The sequence below is a fragment of the Echinops telfairi genome, unplaced genomic scaffold, assembly GCF_000313985.2.
Source record: "Echinops telfairi isolate 266 unplaced genomic scaffold, ASM31398v2 ScPeMD7_7469;HRSCAF=8507_0, whole genome shotgun sequence".
NCBI classification, from domain to species: Eukaryota; Metazoa; Chordata; class Mammalia; order Afrosoricida; family Tenrecidae; genus Echinops; species Echinops telfairi.
In genome coordinates, this window is record NW_022111372.1 from 70,427,291 (window position 1) to 70,451,603 (window position 24,313).

At 47.2% G+C, this 24,313-nt stretch overlaps 1 protein-coding gene across 1 annotated transcript in view; it reads left to right on the forward strand.

Annotated features, from left to right (window-relative positions):
• The first annotated feature begins 3,288 nt into the window (after positions 1-3,288).
• The window catches only part of CCNJL (cyclin J like), a 74,363-nt gene continuing 53,338 nt past the window's right edge, over positions 3,289-24,313 (forward strand). The window contains exons 1-3 of the mRNA XM_013006179.2: positions 3,289-3,324; positions 10,064-10,447; positions 10,578-10,913. Of these exons, the coding sequence (XP_012861633.2) occupies positions 3,289-3,324; positions 10,064-10,447; positions 10,578-10,913 (756 nt within the window). The remainder of the gene's footprint in view (positions 3,325-10,063; positions 10,448-10,577; positions 10,914-24,313) is intronic.

Consider the following 24,313-nt stretch of genomic DNA (forward strand, 5'->3'; position numbering starts at 1 on the left):
TGTTTTGAGAATGATGAGGGCAATGAATGTACAAATGCACTTTACACAATTGATGTGTGTATGGATTGTGATAAGAGTTGTATGAGCCCCTAATAAAATGATTTTTTTTTAAATTCACCAAAAAAAAAGAAAATAAATGTTGGAGAGGATATGGAGATATTGGAAAGTTCATGCATTGCTGGTGGAATTGCAGAGTTGTACAGCCATTATGAAAAACAGTATGGCATTTTCTGAAATAAATGTTTATACAAATAAAAAAAAGAACTGCTGAATGGAAAATGGATTTGTTCTGTAAACCTTCACCCAATTCACACTAAAGTCTTGAGAAAGAACAGTACGTACAGACCAACTCCTGTACTTCAGGCACTGTGCTAGGCTGGGGTGGGGGATGGTGGGGGTGGTTGGGGATAGAGATAAAAAAGATCCAGCCAGGTCTTCAAGGATCCTAAACCTTGTAAGGATAAATAGATGTAGGGGGTACCGGGGTGGCGCATGAAGGATAGCAGATGGATAATTACTTGTAGGCTACAGGAGCCTTTTCTCGGTGGCTGCTAGGGCACCAGGCACACACAACATATGGTTAACTGTTTTCATATTTATTAATAGCAACAAAACTCATCACAATGGGAGAATTCTTGCCTCAAGGATTGACCAAAGAGGAAGATGGGTGAGTTCAGGTTAAGAATATCTTTGAAAGGAATCAAAAGTGGATTTCCTTTCTAGTAGTTAAGGGACGAAAGGAGTCAGGCCAGATGTGGAAACACACAAAGCTAACTCAGCTGTTTTCATTTTAGCTATTGATAACGGCATATTTTACCACCACTTTTTGCTTCCTGAGGAGTAAGGAAGCGCTGGTGACTTTGCAAAGGAAGCTCGGGGTTGGATGCCCATCTCTCCTTTTCCTTATGTCGCTGTGCACAGCTGCCTAATACTGAGCAATAGTATCAATAAAAAAGGATATGCCAGGGATCCTTGGTTATGTTTCTTAGAACGCTACTTTCTTCTTTCTGCATTCCATGAAAGTCCCGGTTCAACTAGAAAGCAGAGGCTCTTGGGGCTGTCTCTGTCCAACTCCATCACCGCCAGCGGATTTTGGGTGCGATACTCTTACATTTGTAAGGAAAATCTGAATAGGAAATTTTAACCTTTGGAAGTGGACTTCCTCATTCCTAAAATGCACCCAGCCCCCAGCCCCTTCCTCCTGTACTGACAACCTTGTCTGCTCTAGAAAACCCCTGCCCATTCCCCTTCTGTGACCTTGCTCTTGAAGATAAAGCATAGACTCTATGCCCACCCAACATTCAGGGATAGATCTTCTGGTATGCTAGTTCCTCTGAAGTTCTCCGTGAGTGCAGCCTGGTCATTCCCGAGTCACGAACTCCAGACCCTGGCACAGCCACCAAAATTCTGTGCTCATAGAACGTGGGGGATGCTGCACTGACTCCTCACTTAGGAACTATTTTATTGTCTCGAAGTTCACATTTACATCTGACATTCTTTAACTTCACAAAGGAGAAAAAAATCATCACTATCAGCATCCACAGCCCAAGGTGGAGTGTGGGGTACCAGCCCCAACACTAGAATGGGTCCAAGAGGCAGTTGTGTAATTGAGGGGTAAAATTAAAAGACATCAGATAAGACAAGGAATGCAATTGCTAACCTCCAGGACGGCCATGATCTCAGCAGACAGGACCGTGCAGAGAGAGAATATATTTCTAATCACAGCTAATAACATTTCGGGAACATGCAAGCCCTCCTGATTACAGGTAACCACATACATAACAGGAAGGGGCTATACAATAGGCATACACAGGATAAGAGGACGCGCTAGGGGTATACACACAATACGAAGGGGAGGGGCAAGATGGGCGGACCCTAGATTCAAGATGGCAGGCGAACTTTGGTCCTCCTTGAGTTGGCTGATCTTGTCTCTGGGCTCTCCTTCAGGGGTACAATCCACACTCCTTATCAGCAGGGAGTGGGCCCTACTTAGGGTGGGACAAACTATAGAGTCTGATTGCTCTAGATGGCCGATACCCTCAGGGAGATAACCTCTAAGCATCTGACCTCCAGGTGTGTAGTCAATGACCATGTGGTCTTAAGTTTGGCATATATAATGGGGGGAGGCAACCTGGGGAAAAACCTTTCTGGATCCCGCATTGGAGGTCAGCCAGGCCTCCAGGATCCAGCCTTATTTATCAATTCTGACACTGACTGTCCCTCCCAAAGAACGTTCTCCTGCTCTGTCTCATAGTGACCCACCTGCAATAGAATACAGCACTGCCCAGGTCTGCACCATCCACATAATTCCACCTCTAGAACGACTCAGTGGGATGACAAAATGAGCCAAACACCTATTATACTTCTATACACCAGCTTTACAGGGTCCAGTCCCCAAAGGGTGCTTTACACATTATTTAGATGATTAGCAACCTGTCCAGTCTCCGTAGTGGGCGTTGCATTTGCAGAGTCTTAGCTAGGGCTGCTAACCTAACGGCGAGCAACTCGAAACACCAGCTGCTTCTCAGGAGAAAGCCAAGGCTTTCTGCACTCAGAAACAGTCCTGTCTCAGAGACAGGGAGCAGGTATACAGCATGGAGGTTGACATATCTGACTTCCTCTGGCTTTCCATTGTCATGAGGCAAGAGTCAGCCATGCCTCCACGTTCCATCCTTGATTACTCGTTCTGACACCAACCGTCCCTCCCACCCCACTCTACATCCATGCTGGGGTTGATAAATCATTGCAATGGTCACACAGAACTCACAGATAATACTCACAGTTAAGGGGCTTATTGGGAAAGCCAGTAGGATCAGCCAACAGTAAGGATACAGTCATTGGTCTCCTCAGTCAGCAGTCATGTCTCTCAGCCATGTGGTCCCTTGGCCTTTGCCTCCATGGGTCAGGAAGGCAGGTGACCTGTTCCTCTGTCCCACAGTTCCACTGGCTCAGCCAGATGAGAAGCTACCCCGTAGTCCTGGTGCTCCTCCTGAGTCTCTGCCGAAGTCTCTGAAGCATCTGCTCTCGGGGGCCTCTCGCGCCTCAGACAGAGAGCTTGAATGTGCTTTTCCAAGCTTCTCTGGGTTTCTCTCTGCTGCAGCTTCAAACATGACTCGTCTTGATAGCCATGGGGATGGTGAAGAAAACTGACCACTCCCCTCTATTAGCGTCACACACATCTTATTTGCATAGTCCTCCCCACCCTGACCCACAATCATCAATCATTTGGTAAGAGTTACATAGTCTTGGGCCATTTTAGGAAACGTCATTCCCCACAGGTGTGCAGTAATGAATACCGAGCGCAAGGCCAGTATAGCACTGGCTGTGAGGGTTCTCCGTGGTTTGGCAGTTAAGTAGCCATGGAATTATGCAATGATGGACTTAGACAGTTATATAATAATGTCGTCATCCTCTTTTTCGTGATCTGATGTGGTATCCTCCATTTCTGTATAATGCCAATTTTCAAATAACAACCTGGTCATTTGGAACCTAACCATGTCATTACGTGAGGAATGCGTATATATAGAGTGGCAAGGCGCAGAGGACACCCATTGTGCCTATCTCTTATACTCACATGTATTGTTCCAATGGACTCCATTAACAAACAGAGGTTAAAAGAGGAAAATATGCATCACTTCAAGATGGCAACAGCCAGGCATTAAGCCATCCAGTGGTGGGTCCTGTGCAACTGCACAGGATGCACACCTGTGAAACCGGTCCCAGGTGAGAGGGGGACCTTCTTTCACTTACTCCTTTTCTAGCTTCTAAATGTTATACCCTTTACAAGTACTGTCCAGCCTTCCCAATGTCCTAGGTTTCGAGTGCAGCTGCTGTGTTTTTCTTGCCCAGTTCTTCAGACGGTGTAGAGTTGGAGCCCAAGAATGTCTAGTCAAGGACCAGAAAGGATCTGGTGAATGTGCTCATGACCATAAAGAGTACTCAGCTAGAAACAGCTTAGAGGTGTTCGGGTGGATTTCGGTTAAAGACCTAAGTTACAGACTGTTAGTCCGGGTAGACTAGAGAAACAAATTCATAAACATGCATAGGTATATATAAGGGAGAGGTTCATATACAAGAGGAATTGAACATTGAGAAAACATCCCAACGTAGTCCAGTCCGAGGCCATAAGTCTGATATTAGCCCCTATGTCCGATACCAATCTATAAAGTCCTCTTCAGACTCATGAAACACATGCAATGAAGCCAAATGCAGGACGATCTCAAGCCAGTGGGTAGAAAGGCTTTGGGTCCGGTGGCATTGTAAGCATCTCAGTGCTGGTAGGGGTCTCTCTGTGGCTTCTCCGGCTTCTGAGGTCTGGTTGCGTCCATGTGACTTGTCTCCTGCAAAGTCTCCCAGGGAGTGGCAGAGAGAGAGAGGTGTCTTCTGCATTCAAGGAGGAAGTACCAGATTTCCCAAAATTCTCAGGGGGCCATGCCCACACAGAAGTTTCATTGGCTATCTCCAGATTGACAGCCTAGACTTCACCCCTACACTCTGAATCCTTAAATTGACACCAGATTAGGTGACTACCACACAGACCAAGGTTTGTGTCTCAAAGTGTCTGGCCCAGATGTTTTCCTTCAGTCTTTTTCAAGTGAGCCCCCGCTCCCTTATGCATTTGGTTCTACGGGGAGCAATGTAAAACTGCCAAAGCCAAGGAAGAACTGCTCATGTCTAGCTTTCCCTGAAAAATGGAGTGTTCTAACATTGACACCAACTGACACCTGCCCATAGCTGACAGTAAGAAAAAGTCGAAAACCATCTATATGCTCTGTACCAACAGATGGGTCTTTACTTGTGACGGATCCACATGCGGGACTACTGTGCAGCTGTATTGACTCTAACATGAAACACTCTCCAGAATCACCTTAGGGTTTGTAAAGCAACATGTGGAAGGGTATGTGTGATGTACTGCCATTTGTGTTAAAAAAAGAAAAAAGAAAAGAAAGAAAAAGAATGTTTATCTTGGTAAACGTAGAGATGCATAGATGATGTATCTGCATCGATTGCTTCTGGAAGGAGACACCACAAACAAGCAGATGAATGAACTGCTGTGGAGTCATTGCCATTTCACAGCAACCCCATGTGTTACCCAGTAGAGCTGTTCCAGGCAGTTTTTGTGGTGACTACAATCTACAGGGAAGCAGATAGCCAGGACTTGACTGCAGCGCATCGCTGGTTGGGTTCAAATGGCCCATTGCACAGACCACTTGCGCCACCCAGGCATCTGGAAGACAACACGGTGATGGATCTCATGAAGGAAGAGAAGGAGGCCTGAAGCCTGAGGGAGAACACGCACATCTCGCCGTTTCTTTTTGTAATATGAGCACTGTAGAAAAGAAACAGAGAAAGGAGAGCTTCATGCAAAGAGAGAACTTGATAAAATAATACCACAGTGGAAGTGGTAGACGATGCTGTCCTCCGGAAGTTGAAAAGGCACAGATTTACTTTATTTTCTTCTTCTCATTTCGAACATGGAAAATCTGCCCTCCATCTGGGTCTCCCACCACGTGCACTTCAGAGGTGTAGTGGAACGTGTCCTCCTTGCTAAAGTCTCTGGATAGTGCAAATGTTTAACATGCTTGGTTGCTAACTGAAAGGCTGGAGATGTGAGTCCACCGGGAAACTGCTAGGAAACAGAGACGTGGCAATTTACTTGTGAAAACCAGTCCCAGGAAATTCTACAGAGCACAGTCCCACTCCGACACGGCCGGGGTCACCTTGACTTGGAGTTGATTCAACTGCAACTGATTTAAACATTTGATAAGCATTTTATTTTGGAACAACGGACGAAATAATGAATGCATGTCTGGCCATGTTGAGGATGGAATGGGTTAGGAAAGCCACTCCAGCTGCACCAGTCCTTGGTCTCCTGCACTGGACACCTCCCTCTGCTGAGTGCACCCACATTACTTCACACACTAACCAGCAGTTTATGGGGAAATGTATGCATGCTCTTCAGAGAGACTGGAAAAGAGAGACCCCAAAGGGAGAGCCCCAACCAAGTGCAGAATGCATACATTCCATATGCTAGATGGGGTCTGCTAGAGAAGCGAAACCAGTGATGCCTGGTTTTGTTTGTCTATAGAAATGGCTTCCTCCCCGCTCCCACTATCATGATATGAATTCGACCTTGCAAGTCTGGCTAGACCAGAGGATGTACACTGGTACAGATAGGAACTGAAAATCCAGGGAATCCAGGGCAGATGATCCTTACAGGACCAGTGGTGTGAGTGGCGATACTGGGAGGGTAGAGGGAGAGTGGTTTGGAAAGAGGGAACCGATTACACGGATCTATATGTGACCCCATCCGTGGGGGACGGACAACAGAAAAGTGGGTGAAGGGAGACGTTGGACAGGGAAAGATATGACAAAATAATTTATAAATTATCAAGGGCTCATGAGGGAGGGGAGAGCGGGGAGGGAGGGGAAAAATGAGGACCTAATGCCGGGGGCTTAAGTGGAGAGGAAATGTTTTGAGAATGATGAGGACAATGAATGTACAAATGTGCTTTACATAATTGATGTGTGTATGGATTGTGATAAGAGTTGTATGAGCCCCTAATAAAATGATTAGAAAAAAAAAAAAGAAATGGCTTCCACTGCTGTAGAAGTTGGTAAGTCCACTCTGGTTCAAGTCCACTTCTACTGACTCTCGGCTGCTGACAGAGTAGGAAGCAGGATGAGGAAGCAGGAGGAGGGGGGCCCAGGCTGGTGGACGCAAAAGTAAATGAATCCAAAGTCAGCGGAATGGGAATGAATGCATAGTATGCAGTCTGCTGATGGCTCCTGGCATTGAAGGGAAGCACCACAGGAGACTAAGGAACCTGACACAAGACCCAGCACCAACAGAAGAGGGGTCAGAGGATCCAACTCCGCTTGGTCTCTTTCTTATAAAAAGGCCACACCCCCAAGGAGATGTCATCATGCTGCCAAATGATTTGTGGGTTGGGCTTTAGCCAGGAATGTCTAGTTGGCATAACCATATTCAGAATCCTCTCAAAAAACTGCTGGAGAAAAACCCAATGCTCCTGTTTCCCTCCCTCAGCAATTAGAACCCTTGATAACTGGTAACTACAGTGCAAGAAAAGGGAACTCCTTCCAAACGTGTGAATAACGAACGCTTTTATTCTTTCAGAATAAAGTTAGGTGTTGGCTGCTGAAATATCAGGTTAAAATCGACAATGAGTTGCTATGCTGGAGAAAGATGAGGTTGCCCGTTCCCATAAATATTTACAGCCTTGGAAACCTTTGGGAGCAATTCTACTGTGTCCTACAGGGTCGCAATGAGTCAGAATTGACTTGATGGCAGTGGGTAGCAGTTCTTTCAGTGGGAACTATATACAAAGGTTCACTTAAAAAGAAATAATCCACAGAGTCACTGTACCAAAAGGAACCAGTCTACATCCCGCCATTTCAGGAGGGAGAATCTGAGCAAGAACTACTGGTTCTGAAGGGAAAAGTTCAAGCTGCACTAAAAGCATTAGTGAAAAGCAAGGCAAGCTGATGAAGCTCCGGAAGCACGTACTTGTCTATGCCAGGTAATGTAGAAGACAGGTGCTTGGCCAGCTGATGGGAATAGATCCATAAATGTGCCCATTCCAAAGAAAAGTGACTCAACAGAATGCTCAAACTATAGAACTCTTTCACTGAGAACGCACACAAGTAAAATTTTACTTCGTTGCAGCTGTACATTTATAAGGAACTTCCAGAAGTTTAAGCCAAATACATAGGAGGACATGGAATAAGGGCTATATCATTGGTAATGTCATAGGGATCTTGACTATAAACAGAGAATACCAGAAAGATGTTTACTTCTGTTTCATTGACTATGCATAGGCATTCAATGGTGTGGGCCATAATAAACTGGATAACCGTGGGAAGAATGGGAATTCCAGAACACTTCACCGTGCTGTTCAGAACTTATACATGGATTAAGAGGCAGTTGTGCAATCAGAACAAGGGAATACTGCATGGTTTAAAATCAGTAAAGGTGTTGTCAGGGTTGTATCTTCTCATTATACTTGTTCAGTCTAAATGCTGAGCGAATCATTAGAGAAGCTGGACTATATGAAGAACAATATGGCATCAAGATTAGAGGAAGGCTTATTAACAACTTGCAATATGCAGATGAAAGTGAGGAGGACTTGAAGCACTTGTAGCCTTTAGTATAGATTATGATTCAATTTTAAAGAAGACCAAAATCCTCAAAATTGGGCCAATAGGTAACATCATGATAAATGACACAAGGTTGAAGTTGTCAAGGATTTTTGTCTTCTTGATCCACAACCAATGCTCATGGAAGCAACAGTCAAGAGATCAAAAGATGAGTTGCATTTGGTCAATCTGCTGCGCAAGACCTATTGAAAGTATTGAAAAGCAAGGATAGTACTTGAGGACTAAGGAGCCCCTGATCCAAACCAGGGTATTTTCAAATTGCCTTACATGCATGTGAAAGTTGGAGACTGAAGAATCTATCTGTTTGAATTATAGTGCTGGAGAATACTGAAAGTACCATAGACTACCAAAAGAACCAACAAATCTGTCTTATAATAAGTGTAGCCACATGTTCCTTAGAAGCAAGGATGTCAAGCGATTGTCTCATGTACTTTGGACATGTTATCAGGTGATGTCCCTGGAGAAGGACATCATACTTAGGATTAAGTAGTAGGGTAGCGAAAAGAGGAAGAGTGTGTCCATGAGCTGAACTGACACAATGGTGAGCTCAAACATAACAATTTTGAGGATGACACAAGACTGGGATAGTCCATTCAAGTTGTCAAGCAGTTCATCCACAATCCAAGCAAGATAAACTCCTTGACAACTTTAATGGACGGTTTGGTTTTTATTTTTCTCCTGTTGTACAGAGCCACTCTGAGTCAGAACTGACCGGACAGGACCTAACAACAACACTTTACGGCAGAAGGGATCCTTTTCTCAATGAAGCAAAGTGTCACTTTCACAAAAGTGATGTCCTTTTTTAGTATATCATATATACGTCGAGACTTTCAGTTAGTCCATTAATGCCTATTCATCCAATCTTGTGTCACCACCATTAAGGGATTGTCTTTGCAATATGCGTTAAACTTTGGTAATACAGGTCGATTTCATTTTTGAAACAAAGTCCACAGCTTCTCGCATATTCTTCCATATGTTAGAATACTGTTATATGTTCCTCCCTCTCACGCACCCATAACTTGTAGAATTTCATTAACTAGAGTGATTTGGGTGTTTTTATTTTTTTTCTGATGGGTCGTCTTTCTTATTATGTTTCAGCCTTCATAATTTTTTTCATGAAGGACCTCATATTGGTTAAGTTTATTCCTATGTGTTTTACCTTTTGCAAGAGTTCAATCTCTTTTCAATAAGAGTTGTACGAGCCACCAATAAAATGATTTAAAACATTGTTCAAGCTTCACTAAAAAGTCTTTGGTAGCAGCAACTTATTGAATGCTCACTTCATACCTGGCTTGGGGATTAACCCTTTACCACACGCTATCTTTTCTAATATTTCAGTATCTCCAGAAGTTTGCATCCTGATTTTACACAGAAGGAATTTCAGGCTCAGTTTGAAGAAAAAACACACATACACACAGCCTGTTTGAAGAAATACATACGCACGCGTGCACGAGCGCCAAGAGAGCAGAAATCTCCAAACTGCCATCGAGTTGATTCGGACTTCTAATTCTAGGGAATGTCTCAACTAAGTGACTAAAAAAGACAATGTTGTCCATCCACACCGAACCCTTCAGGAGTCTGATCTCCCTCCAGTTATAAATGTGCGAGTAGAGCCCAATAAATGCCAGCTTGTTTACAGAACTTTTCTAGGACTTTCCTGGGGGTCGTCCGTTTGGGAAGCTACAGCCGCAACGCAGGGCAGGTTAAAAAGAAGGGGGCTGGGGGGAGGTTGTGAGAAGAAAGAGAAAACCAGGCGGCCCCAAGAAAGCCTGGCCAGCGCGGGGCGTGCGGAGGCAGAACTTTCTGGAACCCCCTGGCGCCGGGCTTCACGCGTGGTGCGCGCAGGTGGCGCCGCCGTTCTCCGCGCTCCTGCCCCGGCCGTTAGCCCGGGAAGCCGCCGGGAGCCTCCGCGAAGGTGGGCGGAAGCTTTCCGCCAAGACGAGGGAAGCGGGCGGGCAGGAAACGGGGCCCGCTCGGGCGGGAGGAAGACGAATTCCCAGCCCCCCGGCCTCGGGGCGCCGGCCCGGCCGCGCATGCGCGGAGCCGGCCCGCAGTCCCGGGCGAGCGAGGGAGGGGAGAGGAGAGGGGAGGGGGCCCCGAGCGGCCGGGAGGCTGCGAGCGCGGCGGGAGCCGAGGGCGAGCGGGGGCGCGGCGGCGGCCGGGGCGACCGGGCTGTGGAGGGGACCCCGAGAGCGTGGAGCGGCCCGGCGGGGACTCGGCCGCACGCAGGCCCTCGAGGGCCCCGCCGAGCCCGGCGCGGGAGGGATGCGTGAGTGTCGCCCCGGCCCGAGGGCAGGAGGTGGGAGCGGGACAAAGGCTGCGCGGCGGGGGAGGAGTTGGGGACGGCGCGCCGGGCGCGCTCGTGGAGCCCACAACTTTCGGTGCAACTTTTGCACCAGGGAGATGAAACCCTGCAAGTCGTTGGGAAAAAGCTGCAGCTCGCCCCGGGGCCCGGGAGCAGAGGGGAGGGAACTCCGCCACCTTCTCGGGACGTGAGGCGACCGCTAGCTCCGTGGAGCGGGGCCGGAGGGGCGCCCGTCCGGCCGCGCGGAGAGGGTGCCGGGGTCGGCGGCGGGGAGCGCGCGCCGCCGCCGCTGAAGTGGCCCTGTCCCCCTCGCAGGGTGCGCCCGCGGAGCCCGCTAGGCTCGGATCGCGGCGCCGCGGCCACGACGATGGATGAGCCGTGGTGGGAAGGACGCGTCGCCGCGGACGTCCACTGCACCCTGCGCGAGAAGGTCAGTCCTCCCCAGCCTGGGCACTTGCAGGACCGGGTTCTTTAAAGTCCTTTTCATTCCCTACTTTCCGCGTCCTCGGGTCACCCGGTAGGGAAATCGGACCGCCCAGCGACCTTTCTTTGCTCCTGCCCTTTGCCCTTTGCGGTGTGTCTGGAGGAGAAGGTGAACGCCATTGACGGGGCAAACTGGAGATCTGCGAGCTTTGAGTTGTGTTCTCTGATTAGAAGCCCAGAGTTCTGGTCGGCTAGACGGAGATAGACCCTGCACCCAGGTGTTATGTAGTGTCCCTGGCCCCCAGATAAACTGCGATGGCACATAAATGGGAATTGAAGAAAAAAATTAGCATGCATTTATGTTAATGCTCAAGTATATATGAATATATTCATCATTCAAGCGTTGCATGGCAAATATGATACTGCTTCATTTATTGGAACGGTAGAGTGTTTTCTTTTAAAGTACATGTGTGTACGTAAAAGTGGAGATTGAAATAAACCTGAGGTAGATGATAGTATAAGGAATTTGTAGATTGGGGGCTAGGGGTGGAATCTCTAAGATAAGGCTGAAAGACTGAAATTTAAGAAGGACAGGTCTGAAAGCGAGGCTACAAAATGGGGAGGACGAGTGGGGAAAACAATAGCTCCCTTGCCACCTTGCCCCCTGTGGCAGAAGGGGGTGGGAGGCAGCTGAAATGTGATCCCTGCACCCCTTCCCCACCAAGAGTGAAGGAAGGTGGAAAAGTTCAAGTTGTCAGAAGCGTCTGCCTTGCCTCCTGCCCTGGGGCAGAAGCTGGGGAGGACAGGCTGAGAGACAGGTGTGAGGAGTGGAGAGAGAGGCCCCTAGTGGGCTGGATACCTGGGTCCCACATCCAGCTAGTTTGCACCAGGTGTCTGGAGCTCTGCGCAACTGCTCAGGGCTTTCCCCTCATTAGCTTTGGTAGCTTTTAACCAAAGTCCTCGGGTGGTGCAATGGTTTCACACTGAACTGTAGGTCAAAGAATGCAGGTGGCAGTCCCACCATGGGTGTCTTTGAAGAAAGGCCTGATGAGGCATCTGTCTGCTTCTGAAAAATCAGCCTTGAAAACCCAGTGGGACACAGTTCTACTCCCACACACCCAGAATCACCACGAATCGGACTAGTCGCAATCGAATCGCCCGCTCTTTTTTTTCTCCCGAGGTCATCCTACCAAATAAATACTTTACTGTCTTTTTCTGTACCTACTGGTCTCTCTCTCGCCAGCATTTCTTGTCTAGGCTGTATACTGCCCCTGCTTCCCTTAGTCTTCTTCCCCAAGCAGAATGGCTCCCATTGTAGGAATCAGGAGAAGACCAGGTCTGGGTGGTTCGGTTGAAAAGGGGGACGAATGTACAAATGTGCTTGACACAATGGATGGATGGATGCATTGTGATAAGAGTTGTACCAGCCCCCAATAAAATGATTTGAAAAAAAGAAAATAAAAGGAGGGACGGTGGTGTGGTCCCTGTCTGGAGGGGCTGGCTGAGTGGGTTAGCAAGGTCTGCCATGACATTGGACTTTCTTGTTCATCATTCACTTGGTGGAGTTGCCGTTGCCACCCCTTAGGGGAAGATTGGCTTTGACCACACTTGCCCCTTCCTAGAGGGAGAGATTCCTGACAGCATTACAAACTCGCCCAGTTTGGAAGGCAGGAGCGGGAGCCGAGCAGGGAAAACAGATGACTGGAAGTGGAGAGACCAGAATGGAAACAATGGGAAAGTTGACGCACTGTGAAAAGTGTATCTGATGTCACCGAACAAATTGCATAGCCATTGTTCACGGGGAATGTGATTTGCTGTGTAAACTTTCACCGAAAACAGTAAAATATTGTAATTAAAAAAAAGATTTACCACACCTACATACACATAGAAGTCAACCAGCTTGGTTGCCTGAGACTCTCCAAACTTTTATATATGTCTCTCTCTCAGCAGGGGTGTTTTCACACCCCTCCAGCCTCACAGGAGCAAGGAAGCAGTTGCCCATTAATTATATTTTACCTATGCCACCGTTAGTCTTTGCTGGCCGTGTTTATACCGGTATAAGTCACCTCCACCTATCACTGGAGGCTTGCGTGTGCTCTGATGTTAAGTAGGTTTCATCTGAGGTTCCTGACTAAGAAGAAAACCAGAAAGTCAGCCCATGGAAACCTTATGGATCTTCAAAGCCTGGTTTGTAGCTGGTCCTAGACCTGGGACAGGAGGGGCAGTGTTTGATCCCATTGTATGGGCTTGCCATGAGACGCAGTAGGTAATAGCAGCCCATGGCTTCACACTGTATTACTCTGCCTCTGGGCTGCCACCGTCGGAGGGAAGTTGGGTTTGTCTGAGTTTTACAGGTTCACTCACTCACTGCCACTGGTCAGTGCCGCCCCATAGCGACCGAGGCTGCATCTCTCTCTACAAGAGGAGGAATCTCCGTCTGTCGCGTCTTTTACAGGTTTGAGATAGAAAACGCTGTGGGGCTGATACACTCGGGGTCTGACCTGAAGCTGGTCTTACTTGGACAAATCCCACGGTCCTTTGGCTGTAATGCTCTGCATTCCCAATATGCCATTAATAGTTTCTCTCTTATTGCCTCTCAAAGAGATGATGATGTTTGAGAAAGCATGGTAGGCTGAATTGAAGACTAGGGGTACCCAGTATCCTCTCTGTCTTCACCTTTCTTGAGAAGTAATAGTTGGACATTGTTTTTTCCCATACAGGGTACTTTTAAAAATTAAAGATGTACTCTAGTAATAACTTTTTTCCCACAGACTTTTTGAAGCCCCTCTTAGATATATAATTTATTTATTATTTTTAAAAATCATTTTATTAGGGGCTCATACGATTCTTACCACAATCCATACACACATCAATTGTGTAACGCACATTTGTACATTCATTGCCCTCATCATTCTCAAAACATTTGCTCTCCACTTAAGCCCCGGCATCAGGTCTTCACTCTAGCAATAACTTTCTAACACTGTGGAACACCTTGACACGATTGGTTGAATGCTGTGGCAGGTGAGTACCAAGCATGTTTACATACATGTCGGCATTGTGGAAGCATGGGCAGTCCTCGTTTGATGCAGGAGGGGAGGCCCTGAGAAGTTGAGATTCAGCAGACTTCACCAAGATGCAAAATGACAGCCCTCTGTTTTTAGATTTGAGGTTCCAGATGAGCATCCTAGTACTGTGTACAAAATGGGATGCCAGACAAAGAACCAGTTTTGCTAATAGATGCAAACTTGTAACGATGATGAAACATCCAGCTGCTTATTTAACGTCTCTAAGCCTGGCCCTCTGTTGTCCTTCTTGTCCACGTAGCAGTTAGCTCTGGTTCTTCCTTGCTTAAAGACTACCCGTAGCACTTATACAGAACTTGCCGAGCTTTGCCACTACCTGCAGTGCCAGATACAACCTAGCCTTCGCCTGCTCCCCAGTCTTGTTTCCTACCCATTCCTACCCTCATTACACCGCACCTACGTTGGCCTCCTTTCCCCTTTTAAAGTGCCAAGCTCGTTTGTGTCTCAGGGCCTTTGCCCTGCCTTCTTTGGGAGCTTCTTTCCTCAGTTTGTCACATGGTTGTCCACGCTCATCTGAGATTGTGTCTCATTGACACTCATCAATCACCCCATTTCATTTCTTTTTTTTTTTTTCATTTCTTTTATAACATCTACGGACATCTAGAATTATTTTCTGCTTATATGAAGCCTGTGTTTGCCCTTTTTTGTTTTGTTTTTCTTTTAAAAATTTTTCCTGTTTGTCTTCTTCCATAGAGTTGAGCCTCCCCGCCTTATCTGTATGGAATTAGGGGAAGGAGTGTGTCAATCTGCTGTAGTTTCTCTCCTGTAGAGTGGGGGGAGTGGTATGTGTCCAAATCGACTCAGAGTGAGTGAGTAAGGGTTGAGTGAAAAAACCTGAGACGGGGAGGTACATGCTTCGGTGTGGTTTCTTTGTGGTTGTGTCTGTTGTGTGTACTCCTTAAACAAGGTTCCTGCTCTTCCAGGCTTGGGTCTATAGCCACAAGTGTGACCAGTTATCCCTGTAAGAAAGCCACTGCTGTCTGCGTTAGGCAGGTGATGGGGGTTGAGCCTGGGAGAGGTTAAGTTCATGTACCTGCTGAGGGTTGGAACCTAGAGCTAGACTCCCATTAGCAAGTCCGAGCCAGTCAACCACGCCCTCTGGACGGAGGAGGGAGAGTGGAGCCTTCCTCCCATCCTCCGAATGGTTCTGTGCTCATCTTTCCTTTCCCTAGCCAGTGCAACATCCTCCTGTATCCCGCCCTTAACGCCCTCCTCCGAGCCAGTCCTTCCTGGCCCTGTTGCTTCAGGAAGACCCGGAACTTGCCTTCCTCCGGCACCCTTGTCTGGCCCTCTCCACTGGGCACGTGGTGTCACGTGTCTTTCCTGATACACTTGAATCCCTTCAGGGAGCCTGCAGGGACAGACCATCATGGGGCAGTGGGACTGTGAAACCTGATGGTGAGGGGCTCTCTGGAAACTGGATAAATGTCACCTTAGGCTCATGGAGAAAATGGAGAGTTGTTTTTACCTCCATTGAAAGGTGCCTCTATCTTGCTGAGTTTAAAAGTAATTGGGTCTGAACTTTAGCAGCGGACAGATTTGGGCATATTGGGGTGCACATATAATGGAATTCCAGCCTGAGCACCATGTTTTCCATCAAGCCTCCTTTGTCCTGTGTTGGGGCTCTGGCCTCAGCCTTCTCTCATGGTGCTCATCACCCTGGGGAGCAACTCTTGGTACTTGTCTTACCCTCTGGACTGAGTGCTCCTGGCAGGCATGGGGTCTCTCTTGTATGTGGGTGTCCTAGTGTTTGGCACCGAGAGGACCTCGGGATGCCCATCACCTCCCCTGAAACAGGTGCCGGCAGTGTCAGTGCACAGCGCATGAGGACCAGGCTCACGTGGACTGCTGTCAGGCGTGTTGAATGGGTGTGGAGGACCAGGCCCAGAAAGCCACGTTATGTTTAGTGTACGTCACAATGGTGGCATGTGCCCGATGAGGCCTGGCCATGGTAATCTGTGTGAGTGGCTTGGGGCCGGTTGTGGGGCCAGGCGGACAGGGCCTCCTGGGCTTCCTACAGGCTTACTCACCCACCTGTCCCAGAACACTCAGAGCAGGTGGCTGTGGCCATTGTCCAGAAGAGCAGATTTTTCTGGCCTGAGCCAAAGGGCAGCTGAAAGGTTGTAAGGCGAAGACTAAGGCTGAGCCCAGATCCTCGAGATCTGGATAGCCCCTTCCCAGACTTCCTGCAAATGACTCCATTTGTCTTCTGGTTTTTGTCTCCTAATGAGAACAGCACGTGGACCTTACGCTTGTCTGCTCCTGATTTATGTTCATCTTACCCAAAATCTTCCCTCTCTAATTAGGAGGGAGTAACAAGTGAGCAGAGAAAATGCTTCAGGACCCTCGCTGTTGTGATTGAAGGCGACTTTCCTGAATGCAGTGGTGACTGGAGTCCTTAGGGAACTGCCCTTCCCTCCCAGAGCCATGTTGACAAGCTCTACAAGACAAACGAGGGCTCTGTCTCCCTGTGTTCTGGAGCCTCCGTGTCAAAGGCTCCTTTCTTTTGGGATCCAAAATATAAGCCCTCATGGTGGTGGGTTATGCTTTGGCCTACTAGTCACAAGGGCAGTAGTTTGAAACCATTTGCAGAAAGACGAGACTTTCTGCATCTGTGAAAGGGGCAGTCTTGGAAGCCCACAGGGGGAAGTGCTACACTGCCCGGTAGGGTCACTGTGAGTCAGAAATCGACTCAATGGCAGTAAGCTTTCAGAAGATCCTAATCCCAAGCCACCTCAGGCTCTTTTCATCCTGCCCCAGATTTGACATCTGCAGAGCAAGCCCCCAATGCGCTTTCCCCACTTCATAGCACTTTAGTGGACTCGGCGAGACTGTGTGTAGCACAGCAAACTCCTGCCCAGCCCTGCACCGTCCTCTCACAGTGGCTATGGTGGAGCCCGTTGTGGCAGTCCATCTTGTCGAGGGCCTGCCTCTTTTTTAGTGCCCTCCACCAAGCAAGGTGCCCTTCAGGGACTGGTCTCCTGAGGACATGTCCAAAGTACAAGTACATTGTGAGACACAGTCTTGCCTTGTTTCTAAGGAGCATTCCTAGTGCACTTGAACGAGTGGGCTACTAAAGGACATTTTCACTGGTTTATGGCTGAACTTTTATTACATCTTTCAAAACAATATCATCAAAAATCTTGCTTCGTGACGGTAATGTTAGTGGCCACCATTTGCTGCATGTAGACCAGTTTCCAGCACTGGGCCGAGCATGCCCATGATTTATCTCAGGTCATCCTCACGTCCGCCTGCCCCGTGCTGGCGTCAACCCCATTTAACAGACAGGGACAAGGCTCAGGACAGGCGGGGCTGTCTCGCCATCTAACACTCATTGTAGCAAAGTGTGAACGTCAGTCATGCGGTCAGATTCCTCAGTCTGTGCAGCGTGACCACCCAACAGCTGTTGCTGCTGCTAGGTGCTGCCACGCCACCTCTGGCCCAGCCGCCCGTGCCAGCAGAAGGGAGCACCGCCTGGTCTGGCGCCATCCTCACACGTGTGCTTATGGTTGAGCCATCGATGCAGACACCGAACCATTCCATCTTGTGGAAGGCCTTCCTCTCTCGATGTCCCTCCCCTTTATCAAGTATGAAGTCCTTCTCCAGGGACTGGTCTCTCCTGACAACGAACTTTCACCATCCTGTGCCTCTCGGGCTTTCGGGCTGTGCCACTTCGGTTTGGGCAGTCTGTGTACTCTTGGCCAGCACCATTCATTCAAATGCCTTGATTCTAATTTGGTCTTCCATTTTCGGTGTCCACCTTTCACATGCCTGTGAGGCGATTGAAGACACCATCACTTGAGGGCAACGAATGTACAAATGTGCTTTACACAATTGATGTATGGATGGGTTGTGATTAGAGTTGTATGAGGCCCTAATAAAATTATTTTTAAAAATAAGAAAACACCATCGCTTGCGTCAGGTGCACATTAGGTCCTCAAAGTTACAGCTAGTCTTATATAGTTGAGGCTAAGAAGAAAACATTTTAACAGAATGGAAGGACAAGCCAGGCAAAAATCAGACTCGGGTTATGATTGTTCTGTGGCTCTCCAGAAGATGGTCATTATGTTTTGTCTCGTTGATTTTGACTCGTAGTGACCTCATGCAGAGTTGAACTGCCTAGCTGGGTTTTCTTGGCGTGGTCTTCTCCTTTGGAGATGTTGGCTGAGTCTGGGCTACTAACTTCTCAGAAAGCAGCCAAAGCTTTAGGGAGCTGGTTCTCCCTAAACCACTCTGAAAAGCTAGTGGCCCTGGCAGTGGGCTGTGCTCTGAGTTGATTGCAGGTCCCAGGGCCTCCCTTGTTTGGTCGAGGTGGGTGGCCGGACCTGCTACCTCACCTATGGGTGGCGTGTCTCACCTTGAAGTGATGTGGCCTCTGCTAGTCCCTGGACCTGGGGTAGGTGTGGTGGGATTTTCTTTGTTGACCAAGAAGGCGACACCTCCAGGGCTCCCTTGTTTGCCCGAATCCTGACAGCCCCATGGTGGCTGAAATCATGCGAGACTGAAGTCTGCCTTCCTATAGGAAGTAAAGGAAGGCGAGGCCCTCCCCCCAGACAGTTTCCCCTTCCCTTTTCTATCTGGGTTTCCCAAGCATGAGGCACACCCAGACTCCAATAGTAAAGGATTCCAGACCCTGGGGGTGGGATACTGTGCTGTGGTCTTCAAGTGAGTCCTTGACACTTGGTCCTCAGAGCCCCCCCAAAGGTGAGCATATTAAGGCTCTCGGTCTAGCCTGCAAAGAATGTCTGGGCTGCCCTTGGGGCCTCAGGAAGACAGAAGGAAGAGGGACTGAGAGGATTGCAAACAGCAGTGAGGTTAGCAGACTGGATGAGATGGCTGCCAGCTCTGACTGCCCAACACCAGCGTAGAAAGCTGGTGACCAAACAACCTGACCTCGGTGCCTCTATTTTCGCCTCCAGGTCTCGGAGTACCTGGGTATGCACTCGGAGTACCCGGGTATGCGCTCGGAGTACCCAGGTATGCACTCGGAGTACCTGGGTATGCACTCGGAGTACCCGGGTATGCGCTCGGAGTACCTGCGTATGTGCTCTGTGTGCTCACAGCACCCCTCCAGACCTGGTCACAGTGTGCCTCATTTTTCGAAGAAGCCATTGTCTCTAGAAAATGGGGGTGGCCAGCCCAACTCCGGCAGCCTCTGGGGCTTCCCGGTTATGTGGTGGGGAAGGGACTTGACTGAGGAGGCCTGTGCTCTCCAAGTGGGGAGGATATCTGAGGATCTGAGCTGGCCTCCAGCCCTTGCCCTTGACTTGCTCTTGTCTCCCTGACTCCCACAGCCTCTTGAGAAGGGGGAGGGCAGCCAACGACTCCCGGTGGAGCTGAGCACCTGATGGAAAGAGATGGCATTGTGGGTCTGCTTTTCACGTTTCTATATTGACACACACATAAAGTTTCTTTTGTTTAGGAAGTAGTAAAAACAGAGAAGGAAGAAAAGAATCCCACATGCTGAAGACTTGGAAGTAATTCTTCCCGCAAATCATTGCTCCCCATTTTTGTGTCTGTTCTTCTGAATGCACGGCATCTTGAGTGAGCTTTTCTTCTGATTCAGTTTCAGTACAAAAATTGGAAATGCCTCGCTTCACAGCTCTGTACACTTGTTAGTGTGCCACGTATCCCTTTCCATGTCATTGATCACCACCTGATTTTTGATTATTGGACATTAGCAAAAAGTTTTTGCTTATTGGACATGAGCCAAAAGAAATAGTGTTGGTTTAGAGTAGATATCACATGAACTTAGTTTTTAAAAATCTGCTCTGTGGACTTCACACAAACCACAGTTTTGAAAAACAGGCTATTGCCCTGCACAATCCCTCCCCACATCAAGCTATGCAAACGGGTGGCTAGTGAGCCAGTGAAAAGGCTGCCGTTCACCCCTGCTCCTAGTTGTGTTCCCTGAGCACCACTGTTCCCAATGCCTGCCAGCCCTTCCAGATTATTTTGTTGAAAAACAAGCTTGTGTGTGTATGTTTTAACAAAGTGGTGGTATCATTTCCATGCATTCTTACACCATAGAGAGCCCTGGTGATGCCATGGTTAAAGCACGAGGCTACTCACCAGAAGGTTGACAGACCCAGTCCATCAGGAGAAAAACGTGGCAGCCTGCTTCCCTAGAGATCTCAGCCTTGGAACCCCTGGGCAGCAGTCCTCTGCTCCACAGGGTCACTGTCAGAACAGACGTGGGCCACGGCAGTGGATGTGGTGGGTCCTGTACTCTGATTTTTTAATGTTGATCTGTTTTTATGACATTGTTTCTATTGTTGAAAATATGCACAGCTAAACATGCCCCAATTCAGCATTTCTCACGTGGAGATAGATGGGTGGCCTCTTCTGAGCCATTCCTTCAGTGCTGACAGAAATTCACTGTCCGCTGAGCTTGTCTAACCTTTCTGCTAGCCATCACCAATTGGATACCCTGTATGATGGTTCTTTAAAAGAGCAAGGATGCTGATCACTTCCATTAAAAATTTAAATCAAAGCCACTGAATAGAAATTCCTGAACGGAAGTGATGCTTGTATTTGTCTTTTTAGCCTATTGTAACAATAATGGTGTGTATGAGTACTTGATAAAAGTGCCTTCATAGTGTGAGGTGGCTTCGGGAAGTTTATGGGGAAAAAATCATTTTTTCTATAAGCTTTTTTTTTTAAGTCATTTTATTGGGGGCTCGTGCAACGCTTCCCACCATCCATACATACATACATCCATTGTGTCCAGCACATTTGTTGCCCTCATCATTCTCAAAACATTTGCTTTCTACTTAAAACCCCGTCATGTATTGTAGTTCCAGAATTTGATTGTTTCCCTTAGCTGTCTATACATCTATGCTGCTGACTCTTCTGTTGTTCTATCGTATTTAATGTTTTATTGGCTACACCATGACTTGACCAAACTCACTCCCTCATTGGGTGTTTAGGTAGAGCTGTTATTCAATGTTTTAAAAATTGTAGTAGAACTTATATATAGGACAACTGTGTGTACATACAGCTCATTAAGTTTTGAAGAGTGTGTACATTCAGGCAGCTCCCACCCTCATCAAATTAGAGCGTTTCCTCAGGCAGTTCACCCCTGACCCACCCCTGTTCTTGTCCCAGGCACTCACTTCTGGGCCTTTTTGTCACTGTAGATTAGAACTGTCTTTTCTGGAGCCTCCCACAAATGGAACAAGTCAGTATGTATTCTCGCGCCTGCCTTTTCTTACTTGGCATAACACTTTTGAGATTCATCCATGCTTTTGTATCTGTTGCTGTTGGGTGCACTGAGTCTGTTCAGACTCAGAACAGAATTCAGAATGAACTACTGCTCCTATGTCATCCTCTCAACTCTGCTCATGTTTGAGCCCATTGTTGCAGCAATCGTGTCAGTCCATCTTGTCGATGACCCTCGACCAAGCTTGATGTCCTCCTCCAGGGACTGAACTCTCCTGACAACATGTCCAATGGACGTGAGACGAATTCTCACCCTTCTTGCTTCTTTTTCCCATTCTTTCTTCTAAGTAGAGTCTGAATACACTTCTTCCAAGACAGATTTATTTGTTCTTTGGCCTTGGGATTTTCAGTAGTTTTGCATTGATTCTTTTTCTTCCTTATTCTGTGTCCGACTTTCACATGCATATGAGGCGTGTGTTAGGCTGGTTTGACCAGAGAAACAAATCCAGTGACACTCATATGTGTAAGAGAACATTTTATATCAAAAGGTAATTATATATCAAGCAACATCCTAGCCCATTCCTGATCAAGTCCATGAGTCCAGTACTAGTAGGCTGATACTAGTCCATGCAGTGATGCAGGAAGAGCACAGGCCGTTACATACAAAGATGTGTGAACCCAGTGGCAGTTGCCACGTTGCAAGGCTCGCAGCAACCAGGGTCAGCCAGCAGGAAGGTGGAGGGAGAGGGAGAGGTTCCCAGGACCCACCTAATGAGAAGGCCACACCCACAAGGAGGCACCATCAGGCCTATGGCCTGATTGACAAGTTGAATAGCATCCCTACACTTTTATATATCTTCAAGTTGACACGAAATTATGTAACTACCACAAGGTAATAGAAAATCCTGTGGTCATGTCAGGTGCCCTGTCGTCTTCAAGGTAACCTCCGTGCATTTCGGCACTTTAAAAAGGCCTTGTGCTGCAGATGTATGATATGCAAATGACACAACCCTTCTTGCTGAAAGTGAGGAGGACTTGCTGATCAAAGATTGAAGGCTTTACTATGGTTTACAACTCAATGTAAAGAAGACCAAAATCCTCACAACTGCACCAATAGGTACAGTAGTAACATCCTGATAAATGGAGAAAACATTGAAGTTTCAAGGATTTTGTCTTGCTTGAATCTGCAATCAATGCTCATGGAAGCCAGTCTAGGGATCAACAGATGTATTGCATTAGGCAACTCTGCTGTACAAGACTACTCTAAAGTGTTGAAAAGCAAAAATGGTACTTTGAGGATTAAGTGCACCTGACCCAAGCTGTTGCATGTTTTAGAGGTTTATTCCTTTTTATTGCTGAGCAGCATTCTTTTTTTTTTTCTTTCCCGGTCAAGCATAGTCATTTCTTTCAAAGTACAAAAATAAAACTAGAAACAATGTGTTGCACAGAATTAACTAACAAAATCACTAAAATGACTTGCCATTTTTTCATTATTTGAAAATGAAATGTTTTGATTATTAAACAAAAGATATTTCTATTGTTGGGTTTTTTTTGGGGGGGTTGTCTCTTTAAAAAAAATCATTTTATTAGGGGCTCATACAACTCTTATCACAATCCATACATGCATCAATTGTGTTAAGCACATTTGTACATATGTTGCCATCATCATTCTAAAAACATTTGCTTTCTACTTGAGCCCTTGGTATCAGCTCCTCATTTTTCCCCTCCCTCCCTACTCCCCTCTCCCTCATGAACCCTTGATAATTTATAAATTATTATTTTGTCATATCTTAAACCATCCGATGTCTCCCCTCACACACTTCTCCACTTTCCGTCCCCCAGGGAGGAGATTATGTGTAGATCTCGTCATCTGTTCTTTTAAGGAACATTGGTTGCATAGTGGTCAGCACTGGGCTGATAACCACAAGGTCAGAGTTCAAAACTGCCAGCTGCTCTGTGGGAGAAAGATGTCTTTCTACTGCTGTAAAGAGCTCAGGAATAGTTCTACCCTGCCCATTTCTCTGTCCTTGGCCTTTGGGATTGTTTCTAGCAGAGCTTTAAACCAGTTCATTCCAATTTGGGCTCTTGCTGAGCATTTGCCTTGCTGCCCCAGATAGACCACAATCAGAACCTGTGTTTTATTTTAGCAGAATCCCCAGGTGGTTCTAGACTCTGTTTAAAAGGCAGTGACTCCGTATCTCTACACTGGACAGTGACATTCTCAGCAAATGAGAAATGGACTGGTTCGGAACTGGTCGTGTGTCACTTGATTTTACCTAGTCTTGAAGTGATGATTATAGTCTTACATCTGTGAGTGCTCAGAGAGTCAATTCCTCAAATGGAGGTGCTGATACAAGGTATGATTTTACGCACTTTGCATCTCACTCATGTGTTGGCTTATAGCGCTAACACACACATACACAGCAGAGAGATTACAAGGCAGCCTCGAAGCCAGTGCTGATAGTGTGATAGAAACTTCCTCTCTAGGCCAGGGGACACCCTCGCTGCCCCTGAGAGAGGTGAGAAGGTGAGGTTTGTGGTCCACAGTCATGCAAATGCAACATGGCTAAATTGAAATCGCTCTCCTTTTGTCTGAACTGTTTTGTAATAATGTCACACTTGGAAATGTGTTGGAAACATACTGCACAATTTCATTATCATTCTCTTCTTCCGTATTTTATCTACCCTTTTCCCACAAGTTGCAAGCGTAATTCCTCATTGTACTTTAATACACCTGTGTTTATCTCACATGGGTACTTTTTTTTTCTTTTTAAAATCATTTTACTGGGGGCTCTTACAGCTCTTATCACAATCCATACATACATCTGTTGTGCCAAGCACATTTGTACACTTGTTGCCATCGTCATTCTCAAAACATTTTCTATTTGAGCCCTTGGTATCAGCTCCTTATTTTTCTTCTCCCTCACAAACCCTTGATAATTTATAAATTTTATTATTTTGTCATGTCTTACTCTGTCCGACGTTTCCCTTCACCCACTTTTCTGTTGTCCGTCCCCCTGGGAGGGGGTTATATGTAGATCCTTGTGATCAGTTTCCCTTTCTACCCCACCTTCCCCTTCCCCTCATGTTATCGCTACTCTCATTGGTCCTGAAGGGGTCATTCGCCCTGGATTCCCTGTGTTTTCAGTTCCTGTCTGTACCA